Source organism: Nerophis lumbriciformis, linkage group LG18 (assembly GCF_033978685.3).
Source record: "Nerophis lumbriciformis linkage group LG18, RoL_Nlum_v2.1, whole genome shotgun sequence".
In the NCBI taxonomy this organism is placed as follows: domain Eukaryota; kingdom Metazoa; phylum Chordata; class Actinopteri; order Syngnathiformes; family Syngnathidae; genus Nerophis; species Nerophis lumbriciformis.
The window spans coordinates 43,881,789-43,906,590 of record NC_084565.2 but is presented as its reverse complement, the minus strand read 5'-3'; the positions used below and the strand labels follow the sequence as shown (position 1 = coordinate 43,906,590).

General features: G+C 40.1%; 1 protein-coding gene across 1 annotated transcript in view; it reads left to right on the top strand.

Moving 5' to 3' along the window:
- Positions 1–20,795, top strand: part of lonp1 (lon peptidase 1, mitochondrial) — a 47,734-nt gene extending 26,939 nt beyond the window's left edge. The window contains exons 11-20 of the mRNA XM_061978436.2: positions 7,681–7,859; positions 7,927–8,014; positions 13,613–13,735; positions 13,795–13,911; positions 13,989–14,129; positions 14,195–14,360; positions 14,425–14,508; positions 20,054–20,181; positions 20,247–20,411; positions 20,485–20,795. Of these exons, the coding sequence (XP_061834420.1) occupies positions 7,681–7,859; positions 7,927–8,014; positions 13,613–13,735; positions 13,795–13,911; positions 13,989–14,129; positions 14,195–14,360; positions 14,425–14,508; positions 20,054–20,181; positions 20,247–20,411; positions 20,485–20,661 (1,368 nt within the window). The 3' untranslated portion in view covers positions 20,662–20,795. The remainder of the gene's footprint in view (positions 1–7,680; positions 7,860–7,926; positions 8,015–13,612; positions 13,736–13,794; positions 13,912–13,988; positions 14,130–14,194; positions 14,361–14,424; positions 14,509–20,053; positions 20,182–20,246; positions 20,412–20,484) is intronic.
- Positions 20,796–24,802: the final 4,007 nt, after the last annotated feature.

The following is a 24,802-nucleotide window of genomic DNA, read 5'->3' as shown; positions in this document are numbered from 1 at the left end:
GACAAAATTATTTTCAAGACAAAAAATAATTTTCAAGGTAAAAGTTGATTTTCAAGACAAAAAATTATTTAATGTAAAAGTTGATTTTCAAGACAAAAAATGATTTTCAAGGTAAAAGTTGATTTTCAAGACAAAAAATTATTTTCAAGGTAAAAGTTGATTTTCAAGACAAAAAAAATGATTTCATGGTAAAAGTTGATTTTCAAGGTAAAAGTTGATTTTCAAGACAAAAAATGATTTTCAAGGTAAAGGTGGCGACTTGTCCAGGGTGTACACCACCTTCCGCCCAAATGCAGCGGAGATAGGCTCCAGCACCCACCGCGACCCCAAAAGGGACAAGCGGTAGAAAATGGATGGATGGAAGTTGATTTTCATGACAAAACATGATTTTCAAGGTAAAAGTTGATTTTCAAGGTAAAAGTTAATTTTCAAGACAAAAAATTATTTTCAAGCTAAAAGTTGATTTTCAAGACAAAATTATTTTCAAGACAAAAAATAATTTTCAAGGTAAAAGTTGATTTTCAAGACAAAAAATTATTTAATGTAAAAGTTGATTTTCAAGACAAAAAATGATTTTCAAGGTAAAAGTTGATTTTCAAGACAAAAAATTATTTTCAAGGTAAAAGTTGATTTTCAAGACAAAAAAAATATTTTCAAGGTAAAAGTTGATTTTCAAGTCAAAATTATTTTCATGACAAAAAATGATTTCATGGTAAAAGTTGATTTTCAAGGTAAAAGTTGATTTTCAAGACAAAAAATGATTTTCAAGGTAAAAGTTTATTTTCAAGACAAAAAATTATTTTCAAGGTAAAGGTGGCGACTTGTCCAGGGTGTACACCACCTTCCGCCCAAATGCAGCGGAGATAGGCTCCAGCACCCACCGCGACCCCAAAAGGGACAAGCGGTAGAAAATGGATGGATGGAAGTTGATTTTCATGACAAAACATGATTTTCAAGGTAAAAGTTGATTTTCAAGGTAAAAGTTAATTTTCAAGACAAAAAATTATTTTCAAGCTAAAAGTTGATTTTCAAGACAAAATTATTTTCAAGACAAAAAATAATTTTCAAGGTAAAAGTTGATTTTCAAGACAAAAAATTATTTAAGGTAAAAGTTGATTTTCAAGACAAAAAATGATTTTCAAGGTAAAAGTTGATTTTCAAGACAAAAAATTATTTTCAAGGTAAAAGTTGATTTTCAAGACAAAAAAATATTTTCAAGGTAAAAGTTGATTTTCAAGACAAAATTATTTTCAAGACAAAAAATTATTTTCAAGACAAAATTATTTTCAAGACAAAAAATTATTTTCAAGGTAAAAGTTGTTTTTCAAGGACAAAAAATTATTTAAGGTAAAAGTTGATTTTCAAGACAAAAAATGATTTTCAAGGTAAAAGTTGATTTTCAAGTCAAAATTATTTTCAAGGTAAAAGTTGATTTTCAAGACAAAAAATGATTTTCAAGGTAAAAGTTGATTTTCAAGACAAAAAATGATTTTCAAGGTAAAAGTTGATTTTCAAGGTAAAGGTGGCGACTTGTCCAGGGTGTACACCACCTTCCGCCCGAATGCAGCGGAGATAGGCTCCAGCACCCACCGCGACCCCAAAAGGGACAAGCGGTAGAAAATGGATGGATGGAAGTTGATTTTCATGACAAAAAATTATTTTCTAGGTAAAAGTTGATTTTCAAGGTAAAAGTTAATTTTCAAGACAAAAAATTATTTTCAAGCTAAAAGTTGATTTTCAAGACAAAATTATTTTCAAGACAAAAAATTATTTTCGAGGTAAAAGTTGATTTTCAAGACAAAAAATTATTTTCAAGGTAAAAGTTGATTTTCAAGACAAAAAAAATATTTTCAAGGTAAAAGTTGATTTTCAAGTCAAAATTATTTTCATGACAAAAAATGATTTCATGGTAAAAGTTGATTTTCAAGGTAAAAGTTTATTTGCAAGACAAAAAATGATTTTCAAGGTAAAGGTGGCGACTTGTCCAGGGTGTACACCACCTTCCGCCCAAATGCAGCGGAGATAGGCTCCAGCACCCACCGCGACCCCAAAAGGGACAAGCGGTAGAAAATGGATGGATGGAAGTTGATTTTCATGACAAAACATGATTTTCAAGGTAAAAGTTGATTTTCAAGGTAAAAGTTAATTTTCAAGACAAAAAATTATTTTCAAGCTAAAAGTTGATTTTCAAGACAAAATTATTTTCAAGACAAAAAATAATTTTCGAGGTAAAAGTTGATTTTCAAGACAAAAAATGATTTTCAAGGTAAAAGTTGATTTTCAAGACAAAAAAAATATTTTCAAGGTAAAAGTTGATTTTCAAGTCAAAATTATTTTCAAGGTAAAAGTTGATTTTCAAGTCAAAATTATTTTCATGACAAAAAATGATTTCATGGTAAAAGTTGATTTTCAAGACAAAAAATTATTTAAGGTAAAAGTTGATTTTCAAGACAAAAAATGATTTTCAAGGTAAAAGTTGATTTTCAAGACAAAAAATTATTTTCAAGGTAAAAGTTGATTTTCAAGACAAAAAATGATTTTCAAGGTAAAAGTTGATTTTCAAGACAAAAAATTATTTTCAAGGTAAAAGTTGATTTTCAAGACAAAAAATTAATTAAAGGTAAAGGTGGCGACTTGTCCAGGGTGTACGCCGCCTTCCGCCCGAATGCAGCTGAGATAGGCTCCAGCACCCCCCGCGAAGGCAAAAGGGACAAGCGGTAGACAATGGATGGATGGATGGATGGACACTTGTTATTACAAATGTTGACCAGAGGGGGAGCACTTTTAAAAGCGACACACAGTCAATGTGAAAAATCCCTCCTTTTTGGGACCACCCTTATTTTGATAGATGTCACCACAAATAAGACATTGTCTATTACAGAGGTCGGCAACCCAAAATGTTGAAAGAGCCATATTAGACCAAAAATAAAATAAAAAAATTTGTCTGGAGCCGCAAAAAATTAAAAGCCTTATATGAGTCTTATAATGAAGACAACACATGATAAAAGTGTCTATATTAGCTATACATAGGGATGATGTTTGATAAGAAATTATCGAGTTCGAGCCTATTATCGAATCCTCTTATCGAACCGATTCCTTATCGATTCTCTTATCGAGTCCAGATAGGTTGTTGTATATGGACAAAAACACACAATATTTGGTTTAACAAAAGCTCACTTTTATTATATAAGAAGTAAATAAAATCTAATAAGTAAATAAATATTGACTGTTACCACCCTAAAAAAATAAAATAAAATAAATATTGACTGTTGTTACCCAAAGTATATTACCGTATTTTCCGCACCATAAGCCGCCCTGGTTATAAGCCGCGCCTTCAATGAACGGCATATTTCAAAACTTTGTCCACCTATAAGCCGCCCCGTGTTATAAGCCGCATCTAACTGCGCTAAAGGAATGTCAAAAAAACAGTCAGATAGGTCAGTCAAACTTTAATAATATATTAAAAACCAGCGTGATGTGGGCGCGCATGGAGTCGTATATCAACATGGACGGAGCTGCGTGAAAAAAGCCACCCGGCCTCTTCGCGTAAACTTCCCTTAACCACTCGCTCATCTTTTCTTCATCCATCCATCCCTTCGAGTTAGCTTTTATGATGACGCCGGCTGGAAAGGTCTCTTTTGGCAAGGTCTTCCTTTTGAATATCACCATGGGTGGAAGTTTCTGGCCATTAGCATGGCAAGCTAGAACCACAGTGAAGGATGACTTCTCATTCCCTGTGGTGCGAATATTCACCGTACGTGCTCCCGTTGTATCCACAGTGCGGTTCACAGGAATATCAAAAGTCAGTGGAACCTCGTCCATGTTGATAATGTTCTCTGGCCGGATCTTTTTTTCAGCTATCTTGTTTTTACAATATGCACGGAAAGTAGCCAGCTTTTCTTGAAAGTCTTTAGGCAGTTGCTGTGAAATAGTAGTCCGTGTGCGGATGGAGAGATTGCGTCTTTTCATGAACCGGAAACCTGTCGCTTAGTAGGAGCCATTTTCTGGTCTTTACAGATGTAAACACACAAAGGAAATGAAACGTACGGTAATATCCGCGCGCTTTTTCTTTTTCTTCTTCTACGCGGGCGGGTGGTTGCTTACAGTAGAAGAAGAAGCGCTTCCTGTTCTATGGGGGCGGGTGCTTACCTTGCCGGTTGCTTGCGTAGAAGAAGAAGCACTTCCTCTTCTACGGGGAAAAAAGATGGCGGCTGTTTACCATAGTTGCGAGACCGAAACTTTATGAAAATGAATCTTAATATTAATCCATATATAAAGCGCACCGGGTTGTAAGCCGCACTGTCAGCTTTTGAGTAAATTTGTGGTTTTTAGGTGCGGCTAATAGTGCGGAAAATACGGTAAGTGGGATTTTTCAGAAAAACAAATATATACAGTAACACAAAAACAACCTGTCTCTGTGATCACTATAGGTGTATAAATAATAATATAGTGTTAAATAAAATCAGTCCCGTGGGCAGGGGCGCCAAAAAGGGGGGGCAAAGGAGACGGATTCTAGGGGCCCATGATGGAGAGAGGCCCCTAATGATGATGAAATTATAATACAGAAAAAATAATGACACTGTGTTGGGGGCCCTGTAAAGATTCTTTTCATGGGGCCCAAAATCCCTAGCGGCGCCCCTGCCCTTGGGCACAAAACTGAAAATAATACAGCTCTCCAAAAAAAGTGCACTTCTGCTGCTATTGGAACATAACTGTTTGTTATGATGCTTTGACATTTTTGCACTTTATTTCTATATTGAAAGAAAATTCTATGAAGAGAAAAGTTGTTTGCAAATGTGGTTACAATGCTAAAAAATGAGAAGTTAGAGCTAAAAAAAAAAAAAAAACTCTTTATTGAGTTACCATTATTTCTTTATAGGGGGAAAGATGGGATGTTATGAGCTAGGGCAGAGGTCGGCAACCCAAAATGTTGAAAGAGCCATATTGGACCAAAAATACAAAAACAAATCTGTCTGGAGCCGCAAAAAATTAAAAGCCATATTACATACAGATAGTGTGTCATGAGATATAAATTGAATTAAGATGACTTAAAGGAAACTAAATGACCTCAAATATAGCTACAAATGAGGCATAATGATGCAATATGTACATATAGCTAGCCTAAATAGCATGTTAGCATCAATTAGCTTGCAGTCATGCAGTGACCAAATATGTCTGATTAGCACTCCACACAAGTCAATAACATCAACAAAACTCACCTTTGTGCATTCATGCACAACGTTAAAAGTCTGGTGGACAAAATGAGACAGAAACACGTCCTAGAAAGTCGGAGAAAGCTATACATGTAAACAAACTACGGTGAGTTCAAGGACCGCCAAAATTAGTAGGACAAAACGGCGCCCGCCAAATACTCGAATCAGTGAAGCATGTTTAATACAAACAGTGTGCTTTGTAACAATTAGGGAGGTTTGTGGAAGCGGTGTGCGGTTGCGGAGGCAAAAACTCGGACATGGGAGGAGTTCGGGGAAGCCATGGAAAACGACTTCCGGACGGCTTCGAAGCGATTCTGGACCACCATCCGCCGCCTCAGGAAGGGGAAGCAGTGCACTATCAACACCGTGTATGGTGAGGATGGTGTTCTGCTGACCTCGACTGCGGATGTTGTGGATCGGTGGAGGGAATACTTCGAAGACCTCCTCAATCCCACCAACACGTCTTCCTATGAGGAAGCAGTGCCTGGGGAATCTGTGGTGGGCTCTTCTATTTCTGGGGCTGAGGTTGCTGAGGTAGTTAAAAAGCTCCTCGGTGGCAAGGCCCCGGGGGTGGATGAGATCCGCCCGGAGTTCCTTAAGGCTCTGGATGCTGTGGGGCTGTCTTGGTTGACAAGACTCTGCAGCATCGCGTGGACATCGGGGGCGGTACCTCTGGATTGGCAGACCGGGGTGGTGGTTCCTCTCTTTAAGAAGGGGAACCGGAGGGTGTGTTCTAACTATCGTGGGATCACACTCCTCAGCCTTCCCGGTAAGGTCTATTCAGGTGTACTGGAGAGGAGGCTACGCCGGATAGTCGAACCTCGGATTCAGGAGGAACAGTGTGGTTTTCGTCCTGGTCGTGGAACTGTGGACCAGCTCTATACTCTCGGCAGGGTCCTTGAGGGTGCATGGGAGTTTGCCCAACCAGTCTACATGTGTTTTGTGGACTTGGAGAAGGCATTCGACCGTGTCCCTCGGGAAGTCCTGTGGGGAGTGCTCAGAGAGTATGGGGTATCGGACTGTCTGATTTTGGCGGTCCGCTCCCTGTATGATCAGTGTCAGAGCTTGGTCCGCATTGCCGGCAGTAAGTCGGACACGTTTCCAGTGAGGGTTGGACTCCGCCAAGGCTGCCCTTTGTCACCGATTCTGTTCATAACCTTTATGGACAGAATTTCTAGGCGCAGTCAAGGCGTTGAGGGGATCTGGTTTGGTGGCTGCAGGATTAGGTCTCTGCTTTTTGCAGATGATGTGGTCCTGATGGCTTCATCTGGCCAGGATCTTCAGCTCTCGCTGGATCGGTTCGCAGCCGAGTGTGAAGCGACTGGGATGAGAATCAGCACCTCCAAGTCCGAGTCCATGGTTCTCGCCCGGAAAAGGGTGGAATGCCATCTTCGGGTTGGGGAGGAGACCCTGCCCCAAGTGGAGGAGTTCAAGTACCTCGGAGTCTTGTTCACGAGTGAGGGAAGAGTGGATGGTGAGATCGACAGGCGGATCGGTGCGGCGTCTTCAGTAATGCGGACGCTGTATCGATCCGTTGTGGTGAAGAAGGAGCTGAGCCGGAAGGCAAAGCTCTCAATTTACCGGTCGATCTACGTTCCCATCCTCACCTATGGTCATGAGCTTTGGGTTATGACCGAAAGGACAAGATCACGGGTACAAGCGGCCGAAATGAGTTTCCTCCGCCGGGTGGCGGGGCTCTCCCTTAGAGATAGGGTGAGAAGCTCTGTCATCCGGGAGGAGCTCAAAGTAAAGCCGCTGCTCCTCCACATGGAGAGGAGCCAGATGAGGTGGTTCGGGCATCTGGTCAGGATGCCACCCGATCGCCTCCCTCGGGAGGTGTTTAGGGCACGTCCGACCGGTAGGAGGCCACGGGGAAGACCCAGGACACGTTGGGAAGACTATGTCTCCCGGCTGGCCTGGGAACGCCTCGGGATCCCACAGGAAGAGCTGGACGAAGTGGCTGGGGAGAGGGAAGTCTGGGCTTCCCTGCTTAGGCTGCTGCCCCCGCGACCCGACCTCGGATAAGCGGAAGAAGATGGATGGATGGATGGATGTCATGTTTGTCCTCCTACAGAAACCATATTAAAACAAAACAAAAAATTTTTCCCCCTCATCTTTTTCCATTTTTCATACATTTTTGAAAAAGCTCCAGTGAGCCACTAGGGCGGCGCTAAAGAGCCGCGGGTTGCCGACCCCTGGTCTAGTAGATGCAATGTTATTGGGACCATGATTTATGTCATCACTTGTTCACACCTCCTCATATGGAAGATACTTTTCCTTCTTCGTGTCTCAAGAAGGCTAGAAATACAAGAACACATACAGTAGAAAAGCACTGTCAATGTAACCCAGTGGTTTTCAATATTGTTAGTCACGCCCCCTCTAAAGAGAATGTTTATTTATTTATCTATCTGTATGTGTCAAGATATATGCTATTGCCTCTCATGCCCCGCCAACATATTTTTTGCAGGAGTTCATAGCCGTCAGTCAGCTGCGAGGCTCCACCCAGGGCAAGATCCTGTGCTTCTACGGCCCCCCCGGGGTGGGCAAGACCTCCATCGCCCGCTCCATCGCCCGGGCCCTCAACAGAGAGTACTTCAGGTTCAGCGTGGGCGGTATGACGGATGTGGCTGAGATTAAAGGACACAGGTGGGTTGCTCGTCTGGGATGTTGTCGCAAGGGCCGTGGTCTCTATACCGTGTTTGTGGGCGCTCAGGAGGACGTACGTTGGCGCCATGCCGGGGAAGATCATCCAGTGCCTCAAGAAAACCAAGACGGAGAATCCTCTGGTTCTGATTGATGAGGTCAGCAAGCGATCCTAATCCCGTTGGTCTTCTAATGTCATTCAGCATCCTGTTGCCACGGGGACAAAGTGTTATGAGCATACTTGCCAACATTGAGACCTCCAAATTCGGGAGATTGTGGGGGTGGGAGGAGTATATTTATAGCTAGAATTTACTGAAATTAAAGTATTTCCTATATATATATATATATATATATATATATGTATATGTGTGTGTGTGTATATATATATAATGTATATATTTATATGTATATGTGTGTGTGTATATATATATATGTATATATATATATATATGTATATATATATGTATATATATATATAATGTATATGTGTGTGTATATATATATATATGTGTATATATATATATATATATATATATTTGTATGTGTGTGTATATATGTATATATATATATATATATATATATGTATATATATATATATGTATATATATATATATATATATATATATGTATATATATATATATAATGTATATGTGTGTGTGTATATATGTATATATATATATATTTGTATGTGTGTGTATATATGTGTGTATATGTATATATATATATATATATATATATATATATATATATATATATATATATATATATATACAGTATATGTGTTGCGTTTTGGACCAGTTGTTCCTCCCAGGGAATTCAAGTCACAAGTCGCTCCCAAGCTCTTTACGACACTTAAAGCTGAGTAGAAAAACCACCAGAGACAGAATAGGTATTTTGTAATATATTTGCAAAGCTTTGCATATACATTGAGACCAGTCCAGCATAGAACATTCAATCGCGCCGCCAAGATGGTCTGTCCCCCCCGAAAAACCCTCTCCCCTCTTAAGTCTCTCTCTCTCTCCCACCCTCGCAGTCATGTCCCTCCAGCCAAAACACATGCCCATTGTCCTCCGCACCTGGACATAAGGCTAGATAAGAGAAAGGAGTATCTCTCTTTCTTACATTCCTCACTCAAGGTTAAGCACACAGTTTTTGCAGACAACCAAAAGACCACAATTGGAAGAAAAACACTAGCTGTTTTGTAATATGATTATGGTTTAAAAGAAGTAACACTTAAATTCGGATATATGTAAATATCTGCCTCCGACAGTATATATATATATATATATATATATATACATATATATATAGTACAGTAATGAAAACACAGTTGTTCTACTAACTGTACTGCACTTGTTGCTTACTTTAAAAAAAAAAAAACACTTACCTTTTCACTATTTGAGTAGCTTTTGTTCTGCCATTTGAGTACTGGCGAGCGATCTCTGAATCCGTGTCAGTGTATTGTAATAATCCCAGGAATGTAGGCTCATACCACTTCTTTGTTTGTCTTGTCTTTATTGCACAAGATGTAATTCAACCACACAACAGCTCCAATGTGCGTCTATCCCTTTTCCCGGCAAAACTCCAACACCCACTTCCTATTAACAACGTCACTTCCCTATCTCTCCCGGAAGTCCCGCCCCCCAGCCACAGTCATTGGCTAACACCCCGTAGCCAGCCGCTACAGTATTAACGTGCCGGCTGGAATCAACACAGGCTGAGAAATAGCTCCGTGCCTGCCTACTTTATGTGTTATAGATAAACCTATGGATAACGGAGACATATATAATAGTCTCCTTTTCAGGTGAGAGACGACGCTAAAGGCAGCGCCTTTAAGGCACGCCCCCAATATTGTTGTCCGGCTGGAAATCGGGAGAAAGATTGTCCCGGGAGATTTTCGGGAGAGGCACTGAAATTCGGGAGTCTCCCGGAAAATTCGGGAGGGTTGGCAAGTATGGTTATGAGGTTGGGCGACAAGGACAATATGATAAAAATAAATGTGGCCGACCGCATAGCTTTTAATGCTATCGTAATATTGTGATCATTTAAATGAAACAAAAACTATTGAACACAAAACATGGCAATTATATTTAAAAAAAAAAAAGTCGATGTATTAGCCGCACCGTTTTATAAGCCGCAGGGTTCAAAGTGTAGGAAAAAAGTAGCAGTTTATGGCCCGGAATTTATGGTAGTAAAATGAATAAGGAATAAATCAAATTACCGTATTTTCCGCACTATAAGGCGCACCGGATTATAAAGTGCGCCTCACACTACAAGGTGTGTGTGTGTTTTTTTTCCATATACAGTAAGACACTAAAATATTAAAAAACAAACACAAAAAAGATTAAAACAACTATTTCACGGTAAAAAAACAAACTGGCAGCTCTGTTGCTTGAATTTTACCGCTAAAAACAGTGGTATTGTTTCTCCATTCCATTCCATTTCTTTTATATGCTGTAAAAAACCCACTGATTTTACTGTAAAATTCTGGTGACTGAGCTGCCAGTTTTTATCGTAAAATTAAAAAAAAAAATTTTTTTGCAGCTTATGTAAAAAAAAAAATATTGTTCATGTATTATAGTCGAGGTTTCTGTGGTTTATCCGCTACACAGTGCTCAATAGTAGAGCGGAATATAAGTTAGGTCAGGAAAAAACAGGCTATTTCATCCCTACAAGCCTGTTTCCCTGCTCTTCAGGGGATGAGGATAAAATAGCCTCTGTTTATTCCTGACCTAACTTATATTGTTAATGTATGATATGTATGTATGTATATATGTATATATATATATATAGGGGTGTAGGAAAAAATCGATTCGAATTCAAATCGCGATTCTCACGTTGTGCAATTCAGTATCGATTCTCATTTTTCAAAAATCGATTTATTTTATTTTTTTTTATTAAAAAAAAAAAAAAAAGTCATTGTATTTTTATTTTTTTTTTATTTTAATTTATTATTAATTAATCAATCCAACAAAACAATACACAGCAATACCATAACAATGCAATCCCATTCTAAAAGCAAAGCCGACCCAGCAACACTCAGAAGTGCAATAAACAGAGCAATTGAGAGGAGACACAAACAAAACAAAAATGAATATTATCAACAACAGTATCAATATTAGTTACAATTTCAACATAGCAGTGATTAAAAATCCCTCATTGACATTATCATTAGACATTTATAAAAAAAGAACAATAGTGTCACAGTGGCTTACACTTGCATCGCATCTCATAAGCTTGACAACACACTGTGTCCAATATTTTCACAAAGATAAAATAAGTCATATTTTTGCTTCATTTAATAGTTAAAACAAATGTACATTATTGTAATCAGTTGATAAAACACTGTCCTTTACAATTATAAAAGCTTTTTACTCTGCTTGCATGTCAGCAGACTGGGGTAGATCCTGCTGAAATCCTATGTGTTGAATAAAATAGACAATCCTTTTGAATCGGAAAAATATCCTTTTTGAATCGAAAAAAATCGATTTTGGATGGAATCGTGACCCCAAGAATCGATATTGAATCGAATCGTGGGACACCCAAAGATTTGCAGCCCTAATAACTGCCATGTGGCCCTCAATGAAAATGAATTTGACACCTAAGCTGTTTTGAAATAGCTATATTATAATTGCATACCTGCCAACTACTCCGGTTTTCCCGTAATTAGTACGGTTTTCATCAACCTATTCCGGGTTACGGTTGCAGTGATAAAAAATACGGTTTTTCATTAATTAAAAAAATATATTTTTTAAAAAGTTTTATTCACGAAATCGCGTAACAACAATGACAATCGACACTGCTTCCCGTAACTTCCTATCGAGCCATTCCGAATGCCATGCGCGAGGCTATTTATAGCACCGCTGCCAAGCACGAGGCACCAGTTGCCATTGTTTCCAAACGAGCGAACGATCATGGAATCAGCCGGAGAAAAATCGCAAACGAGTCTTAAACCGAAAAGAAAACTGCAGTCATTCCGTGAAGAATATTCAAAAGCCTATCCGGGAATAATTATCCGTTCCAAAAAGGGTGAAAACTACGCGAATTGCACCTTGTGCAGACAAGATTTTTCGATCGGACACGGAGGAATTAGCGATGTAAAAGACCACTTTGGGACAAAAAAACACAAGTCTAATGCCGTTGCTAGCGATACAAGTGGAAAACTTTCAACGTTTTTCGGATTTTAGCCACAAAAAGGTAATGCCACCAATGTTATCTATTGGAATTGTTTAGTACTGTTATACTGTTAAAAGTGTTTATACTATTTATGCTTTCAAGTCCAAGTTGAAGAAATCTTGTTAAATGTTGACAGCATAACTACCAAAATACAGAAGTATGTCCTTAATATTTTTGCAGTGCTATTTCTGTTGAAAAGTTCAAATGATTACATTAGAGATGTGATGTGCCACTTTTCAAGTGTCTGATGGCTTCAATTAATTTTCATTCATTTTTCATATTTTGAATTCTTTTGAAAGGCTTACAAAAAAAACTACATTTGAATTGTAATTCCATGCTATTGACAGGACTATTAATTTTAATGAAGTTAGCTTACCATCTGATAATTGTGATAGAAATGTGAATTTTGTCAGGACTTGATCTTGGGAGTTTGCTTTTCCAGGATGCAACGGAAAGTTGGCTCGTGCGAGACGGGAATGAAGGTACATGATTTATTATTATCAAAAAAAGGAATAAATGAAAGCGCGCACAGTGGCGGAGAATAAACTATAAAACCAAAAGACTATAGCAAAAAAAGTACAAACAAAAAACACGCACAATGGCGGAGAACAAACTATGAAACCAAAAAGACTATAAATATGGAACAAAAACTTACTTGGCTTGGACAAAAGTAGTTGCTTGAGGAATTGACATGAAAAGAAGTATCAGGCATGAACAGAGCATAAATGTGTTGAGGTCGTCAGGACGAACAACAGAAAATTAATGAACTTAAATACTATGGACATGATTAGTGAAAGCAGGTGTGTGACTCAAAACGTGAAACAGGTGCGTGACGTGACAGGTGAAAACTAATGGTTGCTATGGTGACCAGACAAGGGAGTGAAAAGACAGAAACTAAACAAAACATGACTTAAAACAAAACATGATAATACAGACATGACAAATTTTAGGCACAGAATATTTTTTACAATTGAACAAGGCAGTAGATTATACAAGTTTGGACAGAAAGTTAATAATGACACCAATTTTTTTTTTATGGAATTGTTTAGTACTGTTTTACCATTTGTTTACTGTAAAAAGTGTTTATACTTTCAATGAACAAATTGAAGTCTTGTGAAAGGTTGACAGGATAACTGGCATTAACTGTCAAAATAATTTCAAACTATTGAAGTTAGCTTACAGAATAAACATGTCAATCAACCCATATGATTTTTGCTGTAATATTTTTGTTTTGAAAAGTCACTGTGACTGATAGAAAAGTGATGGTTTTAGCAACATTTTAACCTGTCTGAATGCTAATAATCATTTTGCGTCGGGGGGGCGAAGCCTGAACCCCCCACCAGGACTTTGTCCTGGACATACCGGGGCCTGCAACCCCTGGACCCTGGCTACTAGGTTTTTCTGATTTCAAAAGTTGGCAGGTATGTAATTATTATACCAAGAATGGTGTTGAATCGGATCGTCATCCCAAGAATGGTGTAGATTGCTTCAGTGAGTAAGAACTAAAATATTGTCTTCTCAGGAGGATGCAATAAATATCGCCATACAAACTTCAAGCCGTCCCTCCTTTTGTTGCCAGGTGGATAAGATAGGCCGCGGGTATCAAGGCGATCCGTCCTCAGCTCTGCTGGAGCTTCTGGACCCGGAGCAGAACGCCAACTTCCTGGACCACTACCTGGATGTTCCTGTGGATCTTTCAAAGGTGAGCGCCTGCTAAGCTGAGCGTTCTGCGTTGTGCTAACAATGCTCGCGCTCCCCCAGGTGCTGTTCATCTGCACGGCCAACGTGACCGACACCATACCGGAGCCCCTGCGGGACCGCATGGAGATGATTAACGTGTCGGGATACGTGGCGCAGGAGAAACTGGCCATCGCTCAGGTAGCAAGCTGGCGCCGACCTTCTTCGGCGGGCGCGTACGTCCTCTGTGAGCTAACCTTACCCGCTTTATGCCGCAGCGCTACCTGGTGCCTCAGCTGCGCTCGCTGTGCGGCCTCAGCGAGGACACGGCGTCCATCTCGCCCGACGCTCTCGGTCTGCTCATCAGACAGTACTGCCGAGAGTCCGGGGTCCGGAACCTGCAGAAGCAAGTGGAAAAGGTCAGCCGACCCCGGAAGGTACCATCATCGCCGTCCCCTTCCTTCACGTGGCTCGTCGCCCTCAGGTCTTCCGCAAGGTGGCGTTCTCCATCGTGAGCGGAGAGCGGCAGACGGTCAGCGTTTCCCCCGACAACCTGCAGGAGTACGTGGGCAAACCCGTCTTCACCGTGGACAGGATGTACGACGTCACGCCGCCGGGGGTGGTCATGGGGCTGGCGTGGACGGCCATGGGTGAGTGGCGTGCGCACGCAGGAGTTCGCCCACGCGCGCACTAAAAGGTGTTTTCCCTGCACAGGAGGATCCACGCTGTTCATCGAGACCTCACTGCGGCGACCGGTTGGGAAAGATGCCAAAGGGGAGGGGTCGCTGGAGGTGACAGGTTAGTGCAGCGTTGCGATCGCTCCTCCACGTTAACACACTGTCATCATAGAAAGTCTAATCATTACTGCGATTGCTCCTCCAATATGGAGCATCCAATGGGACAAAATAAAGAACTAGGTCTATGAAGTCCAAGCTGTTTGTTTACATGTAGAGATGTCGCATAATGGCTTTTTTTCCGATATTATCCAACTCTTAATTACTGATTCCGATATCAAGCGATACCGATATATATTGTGGTGGAATGAACACCAGGGTTTGCTGGGAACGTCTGGCAGAGTCTCCTGTCAGAGAGAGTTTCAATTCCCACCTCCGGAAGAACTTTGAACATGTCACGAGGGAGGTGCTGGACATTGAGTCCGAACGGACCATGTTCCGCGCCTCTATTGTCGAGGCGGCTGATTGGAGCTGTGGCCGCAAGGTAGTTGGTGCCTGTCGTGGCGGTAATCCTAGAACCCGTTGGTGGACACCGGCGGTGAGGGATCCCGTCAAGCTGAAGAAGGAGTCCTATCGGGTTCTTTTGGCTCATAGGACTCCTGAGGCAGCGGACAGGTACCGACAGGCCAAGCGGTGTGCGGCTTCAGCGGTCGCAGAGGCAAAAACTCGGACATGGGAGGAGTTCTGGGAAGCCATGGAAAACGACTTCCGGACGGCTTCGAAGCAATTCTGGACCACCATCCGCCGCCTCAGGAAGGGGAAGCAGTGCACTATCAACACCGTGTATGGCGAGGATGGTGTTCTGCTGACCTCGACTGCGGATGTTGTGGATCGGTGGAGGGAATACTTCGAAGACCTCCTCAATCCCACCAACACGTCTTCCTATGAGGAAGCAGTGCCTGGGGAGTCTGTGGTGGGCTCTCCTATTTCTGGGGCTGAGGTTGCTGAGGTAGTTAAAAAGCTCCTCGGTGGCAAGGCCCCAGGGGTAGATGAGATCCGCCCGGAGTTCCTTAAGGCTCTGGATGCTGTGGGGCTGTCTTGGTTGACAAGACTCTGCAGCATCGGGGGCGGTACCTCTGGATTGGCAGACCGGGGTGGTGGTTCCTCTCTTTAAGAAGGGGAACCGGAGGGTGTGTTCTAACTATCATGGGATCACACTCCTCAGCCTTCTCGGTAAGGTCTATTCAGGTGTACTGGAGAGGAGGCTACCCCGGATAGTCGAACCTCGGATTCAGGAGGAACAGTGTGGTTTTCGTCCTGGTCGTGGAACTGTGGACCAGCTCTATACTCTCGGCAGGGTCCTTGAGGGTGCATGGGAGTTTGCCCAACCAGTCTACATGTGTTTTGTGGACTTGGAGAAGGCATTCGACCGTGTCCCTCGGGAAGTCCTGTGGGGAGTGCTCAGAGAGTACGGGGTATCGGACTGTCTGATTGTGGCAGTCCGCTCCCTGTATGCTCAGTGCCAGAGCTTGGTCCGCATTGCCGGCAGTAAGTCGGACACGTTTCCAGTGAGGGTTGGACTCCGCCAAGGCTGCCCTTTGTCACCCATTCTGTTCTGAACTTTTATGGACAGAATTTCTAGGCGCAGTCAAGGCGTTGAGGGGATCTGGTTTGGTGGCTGCAGGATTAGGTCTCTGCTATTTGCAGATGATGTGGTCCTGATGGCTTCATCTGGCCAGGATCTTCAGCTCTCACTGGATCGGTTCGCAGCTGAGTGTGAAGCGACTGGGATGAGAATCAGCACCTCCAAGTCCGAGTCCATGGTTCTCGCCCGGAAAAGGGTGGAGTGCCATCTCCGGGTTGGGGAGGAGATCTTGCCCCAAGTGGAGGAGTTCAAGTACCTCGGAGTCTTGTTCACGAGTGAGGGAAGAGTGGATCGTGAGATCGACAGGCGGATCGGTGCGGCGTCTTCAGTAATGCGGACGCTGTATCGATCCGTTGTGGTGAAGAAGGAGCTGAGCCGGAAGGCAAAGCTCTCAATTTACCGGTCGATCTACGTTCCCATCCTCACCTATGGTCATGAGCTTTGGGTTATGACCGAAAGGACAAGATCACGGGTACAAGCGGCCGAAATTAGTTTCCTCCGCCGGGTGGCGGGGCTCTCCCTTAGAGATAGGGTGAGAAGCTCTGCCATCCGGGGGGAGCTCAAAGTAAAGCCGCTGCTCCTCCACATGGAGAGGAGCCAGATGAGGTGGTTCGGGCATCTGGTCAGGATGCCACCCGAACGCCTCCCTAGGGAGGTGTTTAGGGCACGTCCGACCGGTAGGAGGCCGCGGGGAAGACCCAGGACACGTTGGGAAGACTATGTCTCCCGGCTGGCCTGGGAACGCCTCGGGGTCCCACAGGAAGAGCTGGACGAAGTAGCTGGGGAGAGGGAAGTCTGGGCTTCCCTGCTTAGGCTGCTGCCCCCGCGACCCGACCTCGGATAAGCGGAAGAAGATGGATGGATGGATGGATGGAATGAACACATTATTATGTCTAATTTTGTTGTGATGCCCTGCTGGATGCATTAAACCAGTGTTTTTCAACCTTTTTTGAGCCAAGGCACATTTTTGTCATAGAAAAAATGCGGAGGCACACCACCAGCAGAAATCATTAAAAACTGAAACTCAGCAGCCGAGATTGACGATAAAAAGTCGTCGTCGCAATTATTGGATATGACTTTAAAAACATAACCAAGCATGCATCACTATAGCTCTTGTCTCAAAGTAGGTGTACTGTCACCACCTGTCACATCACACCCTGACTTATTTGGACTTTTTTGCTGTTTTCCTGTGTGTAGTGTTTTACTTCTTGTCTTGCGCTCCTATTTTGGTGGCTTTTTTCACTTTTTTGGGTATTTTCCTGTAGCAGTTTCATGTCTTCCTTTTGAGCGATATTTCCCGCATCTACTTTGTTTTAGCAATCAAGAATATTTCAGTTGTTTTCATCCTTCTTTGTGGGGACATTATTGATTGTCATGTCACGTTCGGATGTACATTGTCTTTGCTCCACAGTAAGTCTTTGCTGTCGTCCAGCATTCTGTTTATGTTTACTTTGTAGCCAGTTCAGTTTTAGTTTCGTTCTGCATAGCCTTTGTTGCGTTTTGGAGCAGTTGTTCCTCCCAGGGAATTCAAGTCACAAGTCGCTCCCAAGCTCTTTACGACACTTAAAGCTGAGTTGAAAAACCACCAGAGACAGAATAGGTATTTTGTAATAAATTTGCAAAGCTTTGCAGATATACATTTGAGACCAGTCCATCGCCCCGCCAAACTGGTCTGTCTCCCCCCGAAACACCCTCTTCCCTCTTAAGTCGCAGGCGGTCATCTTTCTCTAGCCAAAACAAATGCTTATTATCGCTCTCTCTAACATTCCTCACTTCAAGGTTAAGCACACAGTTTTGCAGACAACCAAAAGACCACATTTGGAAGAAAAACACTAGCTGTTTTGTAATATGACAATGAAATCAAAAGAAGTAACATTTAAATTCGGATATATGTAAATATCTGCCTCCGACACCTTCCCTAAGCTTCAATGCTTTTTCTTAGCGGCACTCACCTTTTGTTTATTTTTGGTTTAAGCATTAGATACCTTTTTACCTGCACCCTGCCTCCCGCTGTTTCCAACATCTATGAAGCAATTAGCTACCTGCTGCCACCTACTGATATGGAAGAGTATTACACTACTGAGCTCTAGACAGCACCGACACTCGACAACAACACATAATTTGCAGACTATAATTACTGCTTTGCAAAAAATATTTTTAACCCAAATAGGTGAAATTAGATCATCTCCCACGGCACACCAGACTTTATCTCACGGCACACTAATGTGCCGCGGCACAGTGGTTGAAAAACACTGCATTAAACAATGTAACAAGGTTTTCCGAAATAAACCAACTCAAGTTATGTAAAAAAAAAATGCCAACATGGCACTGCCATATTTATTATTGAAGTCACAAAGTGCATTTTTTTTTTTTTAACATGCCTTAAAACAGCAGCTTGGAATTTGGGACATGCTCTCCCTGAGAGAGCATGAGGAGGTTGAGGTGGGCGGGGTTGAGGTGGTGAGAATGGCAAACACATTTCGGGAGAACATCCGCATCGTAACACAACATGAACACAACAGAACAAATACCCAGAACCCCTTGCAGCACTAACTCTTCCGGGACGCTACAATATACACCCCCCCTCCCACACACACACCTTTTTTTTTTTTAAATTTACCCTAAACCTAACCCTAAAAAAAATGTTAATTGTTAAAATTGTTTAAAAAAATTAAAAACATTTAAAATTGTTTTAAATTGTTTTAAAAAAATTAAAAAAAATAAAAAAAAGTTTAAAAAATTTTACAAATTAAAAGAAAATAAAAACATTTAAAAACATTTTTTTTAAATTTGAAAATAATTTTTTACCTTGAAAAAAAAATTTTACCTTGAAAATTTTTTTGTACCTTGAAAATAATTTTTTTACCTTGAAAAAAAAATTTTACCTTGAAAATTTTTTTGTACCTTGAAAATCATTTTTTACCTTGAAAAAAAAATTTGACCTTGAAAAAAAAAATTTACCTTGAAAATTTTTTTGTACCTTGAAAATCATTTTTTACCTTGAAAAAAAAATGTTACCTTGAAAAAAAAATGTTACCTTGAAAACATTTTTGTACCTTGAAAATCATTTTTTACCTTGAAAAAAAAATTTTACCTTGAAAATTTTTTTGTACCTTGAAAATCATTTTTTACCTTGAAAAAATGTTTTTACCTTGAAAAAAAAAATTTACCTTGAAAATTTTTTTGTACCTTGAAAATCATTTTTTACCTTGAAAAAAAAATTTTACCTTGAAAAAAAAAATTTTACCTTGAAAATTTTTTTGTACCTTGAAAATCATTTTTTACCTTGAAAAAAAAAATGTACCTTGAAAAAAAAATTTTACCTTGAAAATTTTTTTGTACCTTGAAAATCATTTTTTACCTTGAAAAAAAATTTTTACCTTGAAAAAAAAATTTTACCTTGAAAATTTTTTTGTACCTTGAAAATCATTTTTTACCTTGAAAAAATTTTTTTACCTTGAAAAAAAAATTTTACCTTGAAAATTTTTTTGTACCTTGAAAATCATTTTTTACCTTGAAAAAAAAATTTTACCTTGAAAAAAAATTTTTACCTTGAAAATTTTTTTGTACCTTGAAAATCATTTTTTACCTTGAAAAAATTTTTTTACCTTGAAAAAAAAATTTTACCTTGAAAATGAAAATCATGTTTTAACTTAAAACATTTTTTTTAAATTTCTTAATTTTTTTTAATTTAAAAAAAAAAAGAATTTAATTTTAAAAAAAAAGGTAAAAAAAGTTAAAAAAAAAAAAGTTTAAAATATTAAAAAAATGTTTACAATTTTTTTTTTTTTTTTTACAAAAAAAAAAAAAAAATTTAAATTAAATTTTTTTTAATTTTTGTAAAAAAAAATTAAATTTTTTTTTTTAATTTTTTAAAAATTAAAAAAAAAAATTTAAAATATTTTTAACTTTTTTTAAAACTTTTTTTTTAACTTTTTTAACTTTTTTTAAAACTTTTTTTAACTTTGTTAAAAAATTTTTACCCTAACCCTAATCTTAACCCTAACCCTTTTTTATTCCGCAGGTCAGCTCGGCGACGTCATGAAGGAGAGCGCCAAAATCGCGTCCACCTTCGCCAGAGCCTTCCTGATGCAGCAGGAGCCCGACAACGACTTCCTGGTCAACTCCCACCTGCACCTGCACGTTCCTGAGGTGAGCCAGCACCGTCACGCTTTAAGCGGAGTCGACACCGGACGCCTTCTCCTGTCACCCGTCAGGGCGCGACCCCCAAAGACGGACCGAGCGCCGGCTGCACCATCGTCACGGCGCTGTTGTCCCTGGCAACCGGCCGGCCCGTGCGCCCCGACGTGGCCATGACGGGGGAGGTGTCCCTGACCGGGAAGATCCTTCCTGTGGGAGGGATCAAGGAGAAAACCATCGCCGTGAGTCAGGTCACATGTCCGCTCCCTTCTAGTCCGGCCAGCTTGACCTTCTTTTCTTCCCGTTCCCTGCCAGGCCCGTCGTGCGGGAGTGACGTGCATCGTCCTGCCCGCCGAGAACCGAAAGGACTTCTCGGACCTGCCGGACTACATCAGCGAGGGCCTGGAGGTCCACTTTGTGGATCACTACAGTCAAATCTTCCCGGTGGTCTTCCCACCGGAGCCCCCTCTGGCTGTGAAGTCCAGGTCGTAGCCACCGACCGCCTCGTCTCTTTAGCCAATGAAACGCTGTGACTCTGGTGGGCCACAGCTCCCACAATGCACTGCTGTGGACAGACTCTTTCAGAGAGAAATATTATTTTATATTAATAAATCTACTATAACAATTTTCTCACGTTGGAAGTAGGACGGTGATGACAATGTCATGAAATACTACACCTGGCACTATCGTTAGCATTTTAACATTAGCATGCTAGCTTTATAGCAAATTTTGCAGGTAAACACCGTCAAACATTTCGGCACTTGACCAATGATCCCTGTTAGCATGCTAACGCTAGTATGTTTTTTTTTAAATTTAGCTTATTTTGTAGGTATCCACCTGAGTCATATTTTGGTACTTGCTAACGTTAACAGGCTAGCATTTTAAACAAATGACACACCTCAGCGTAATCTATTTTTGGTATTTGACGCAGGTACAGTTAGCATTTTAACATTAGCATGCTAGCTTTTTAGCAAATTTTGCAGGTAAACACCGTCAAACATTTCGGCACTTGACCAATGATCACTGTTAGCATGCTAACGCTAGTATGTTTTTGTTTTGTTTTTTACTTAATTCTGTAGGTATCCACCTGAGTCATATTTTGGTACTTGCTAACGTTAGCAGGCTAGCATTTTGAACAAATGACACACCTCAGCGTAATCTATTTTTGGTATTTGAAGATACAGTTAGCATTTTAACATGCTCAAGTTAGCATGCTAGCTTTTCAAGCTAACTTAACAGGTATACACATCAGTGTCATATTTTGTTTCTTGGAACGAGTGATCCCTGTTAGCATGCTAACGCTAGTATGTTGTTTTTTTAATTTAGCTAATTCTGTAGGTATCCACCTGAGTCATATTTTGGTACTTGCTAATGTTAGCAGGCTAGCATTTTGAACAAATGACACACCTCAGCGTAATGTATTTTTGGTATTTGAAGTTACAGTTAGCATTTTAACATGCTCAAGTTAGCATGCTAGCTTTTCAAGCTAACTTAACAGGTATACACCTCAATGTCAGATATTGTTACTTGGAACGAATGATCACTGTTAGCATGCTAACGCTAGTATGTTTATTTTTTATTTAGCTAATTCTGTAGGTGTCCACCTGAGTCATATTTTGGTACTTGCTAACGTTAACAGGCTAGCATTTTGAACAAATGACACACCTTAGCGTAATGTATTTTTGGTATTTGACACAGGTACAGTTAGCATTTTAACATGCTTACATTAGCATGCTAGCTTTTCAAGCTAACTTAACAGGTATATACCTCAGTGTCATATTTTGTTACTTGGAACGAATGATCGCTGTTAGCATGCTAATGCTCGTCTACTAGCCTTTTGTTAGCTAATTTTGTGGGTATCCACCTGAGTCATATTTTGGTACTTGAATAATGTTAAAAGGCTAGCATTTTAAATTACACAACTCAGACTAGTCTATTTTGGTACTTCATAAGGTACAGTTAGCATTTTAGCTTCTCAAGCTAACTTAACAGGTATACACCTGTCAAATATTTTGTTACTTGAACAAATGATCCCTGTTAGCATGCTAACGCTAGTATGTTTTTTATTTATTTAGCTAATTCTATAGGTATTCACCGGAGTCATATATATTGGTACTTGCTAACGTTAACAGGCTAAAATTTTGAAGAAATGACACACCTCAGCGTAATCAATTTTTGGTATTTGACGCAGGTACAGTTCGCATTTTAACATTAGCATGCTAGCTTTTTAGCAAATTTTGCAGGTAAACACCATCAAACATTTCGTCACTTGACGAATGATCACTGTTAGCATGCTAATGCTAGTATGTTTTTGTTTTGTTTTTTTACTTAATTCTGTAGGTATCCACCTGAGTCATATTTTGGTACCTGCTAACGTTAACAGGCTAGCATTTTGAACAAATGACACACCTCAGCGTAATCTATTTTTGGTATTTGAAGTTACAGTTAGCATTTTAACATGCTCAAGTTAGCATGCTAGCTTTTCAAGCTAACTTAACAGGTATACACCTCAGTGTCATATTTTGTTACTTGGAACAAGTGATCCCTGTTAGCATGCTAACGCTAGTATGTTGTTTTTTTATTTAGCTAATTCTGTAGGTGTCCACCTGAGTCATATTATGGTACTTGCTAATGTTAGCAGGCTAGCATTTTGAACAAATGACACACTTCAGCGTAATCTATTTTTGGTATTTGAAGTTACAGTTAGCATTTTAACATGCTCAAGTTAGCATGCTAGCTTTTCAAGCTAACTTAACAGGTATACACCTCAGTGTCATATTTTGTTACTTGGAACGAATGATCACTGTTAGCATGCTAACGCTAGTATGTTTATTTTTTATTTAGCAAATTTTGTAGGTATCCACCTGAGTCTTATTTTGGTACTTGCTAACGTTAACAGGCTAGCATTTTGAACAAATGACACACCTCAGCGTAATCTATTTTTGGTATTTGACACAGGTACAGTTAGCATTTTAACATGCTTACATTAGCATGATAGCTTTTCGAGCTAACTTAACAGGTATACACCTCAGTGTCATATTTTGTTACTTGGAACGAATGATCACTGTTAGCATGCTAATGCTCGTCTGCTAGCCTTTTGTTAGCTAATTTTGTGGGTATCCAACGTGGTCATATTTTGGTACTTGAATAATGTTAAAAGGCTAGCATTTTAAATTACACAACTCAGAGTAGTTTATTTTGGTACTTCATGAGGTACAGTTAGCATTTTAGCTTCTCAAGCTAACTTAACAGGTATACACCTCTGTCAAAAATGTTGTTACTTGAACGAATGATCCCTGTTAGCATGCTAACGTTAGTATATTTTTGGTTTTTTTTTAGCTAATTTTGTAGGTATGCACAGCGCTCACAATTTGGCACTTGAATAATGCTAACGTTAACAGCTCACATTTTAAATGAAAAACGCCTCGCTTTTTTATTTTTTTAACAAATTTTGTAGGTATACAACTACCTCAGTGATATTTTGGTACTTGAATAATGCTAATGTTAACCGGCTAGCATTTTTGGTACTTGACGCAGGTACAGTTAGCATTTTAAAATGCTCAAATAAGCCTGCTAGCTTTTCAAGCTAACCTAATAGGTACACACCTTTTTTAATGCTATTGTTAGCATGTTGTTTGAATGCTAGCTTATTTCTTTTTTAAACTCATTTTACTTACCTTTTGTGGTCACTTGATGCTATCAGGCCCGCGTGCTAACTGTTAGCATTTCAGGTCGACTTTGGCTCTTTCAACATTCACACACAATTACTACCAAAATTGCATTTGTAGTTCTTAGACAAACATCTTTACATTGTGTACGTTTTGAAGGTGAAAACTACCAAAATGGCCATTTTGGTAGTTTTCACCTTTATACACAAACCGAGATTATGATGTGGCTAGCTCACCAATGGAGGACATAACTACCAAAATGGCCATTTTGGTAGTTTTCACCTTTATACACAAACCGAGATTGTGATGTGGCTAGCTCACCAATGGAGGACATAACTACCAAAATGGCCATTTTGGTAGTTTTCACCTTTATACACAAACCGAGATTATGATGTGGCTAGCTCACCAATGGAGGACATAACTACCAAAATGGCCATTTTGGTAGTTTTCACCTTTCTACACAAACCGAGATTATGATGTGGCTAGCTCACCAATGGAGGACATAACTACCCAAATGGCCATTTTGGTAGTTTTCACCTTTCTACACAAACCGAGATTATGATGTGGCTAGCTCACCAATGGAGGACATAACTACCAAAATGGCCATTTTGGTAGTTTTCACCTTTCTACACAAACCGAGATTATGATGTGGCTAGCTCACCAATGGAGGACATAACTACCAAAATGGCCATTTTGGTAGTTTTCACCTTTCTACACAAACCGAGATTATGATGTGGCTAGCTCACCAATGGAGGACATAACTACCAAAATGGCCATTTTGGTAGTTTTCACCTTTATACACAAACCGAGATTATGATGTGGCTAGCTCACCAATGGAGGACATAACTACCAAAATGGCCATTTTGGTAGTTTTCACCTTTCTACACAAACCGAGATTATGATGTGGCTAGCTCACCAATGGAGGACATAACTACCAAAATAGGCATTTTGGTAGTTTTCACCTT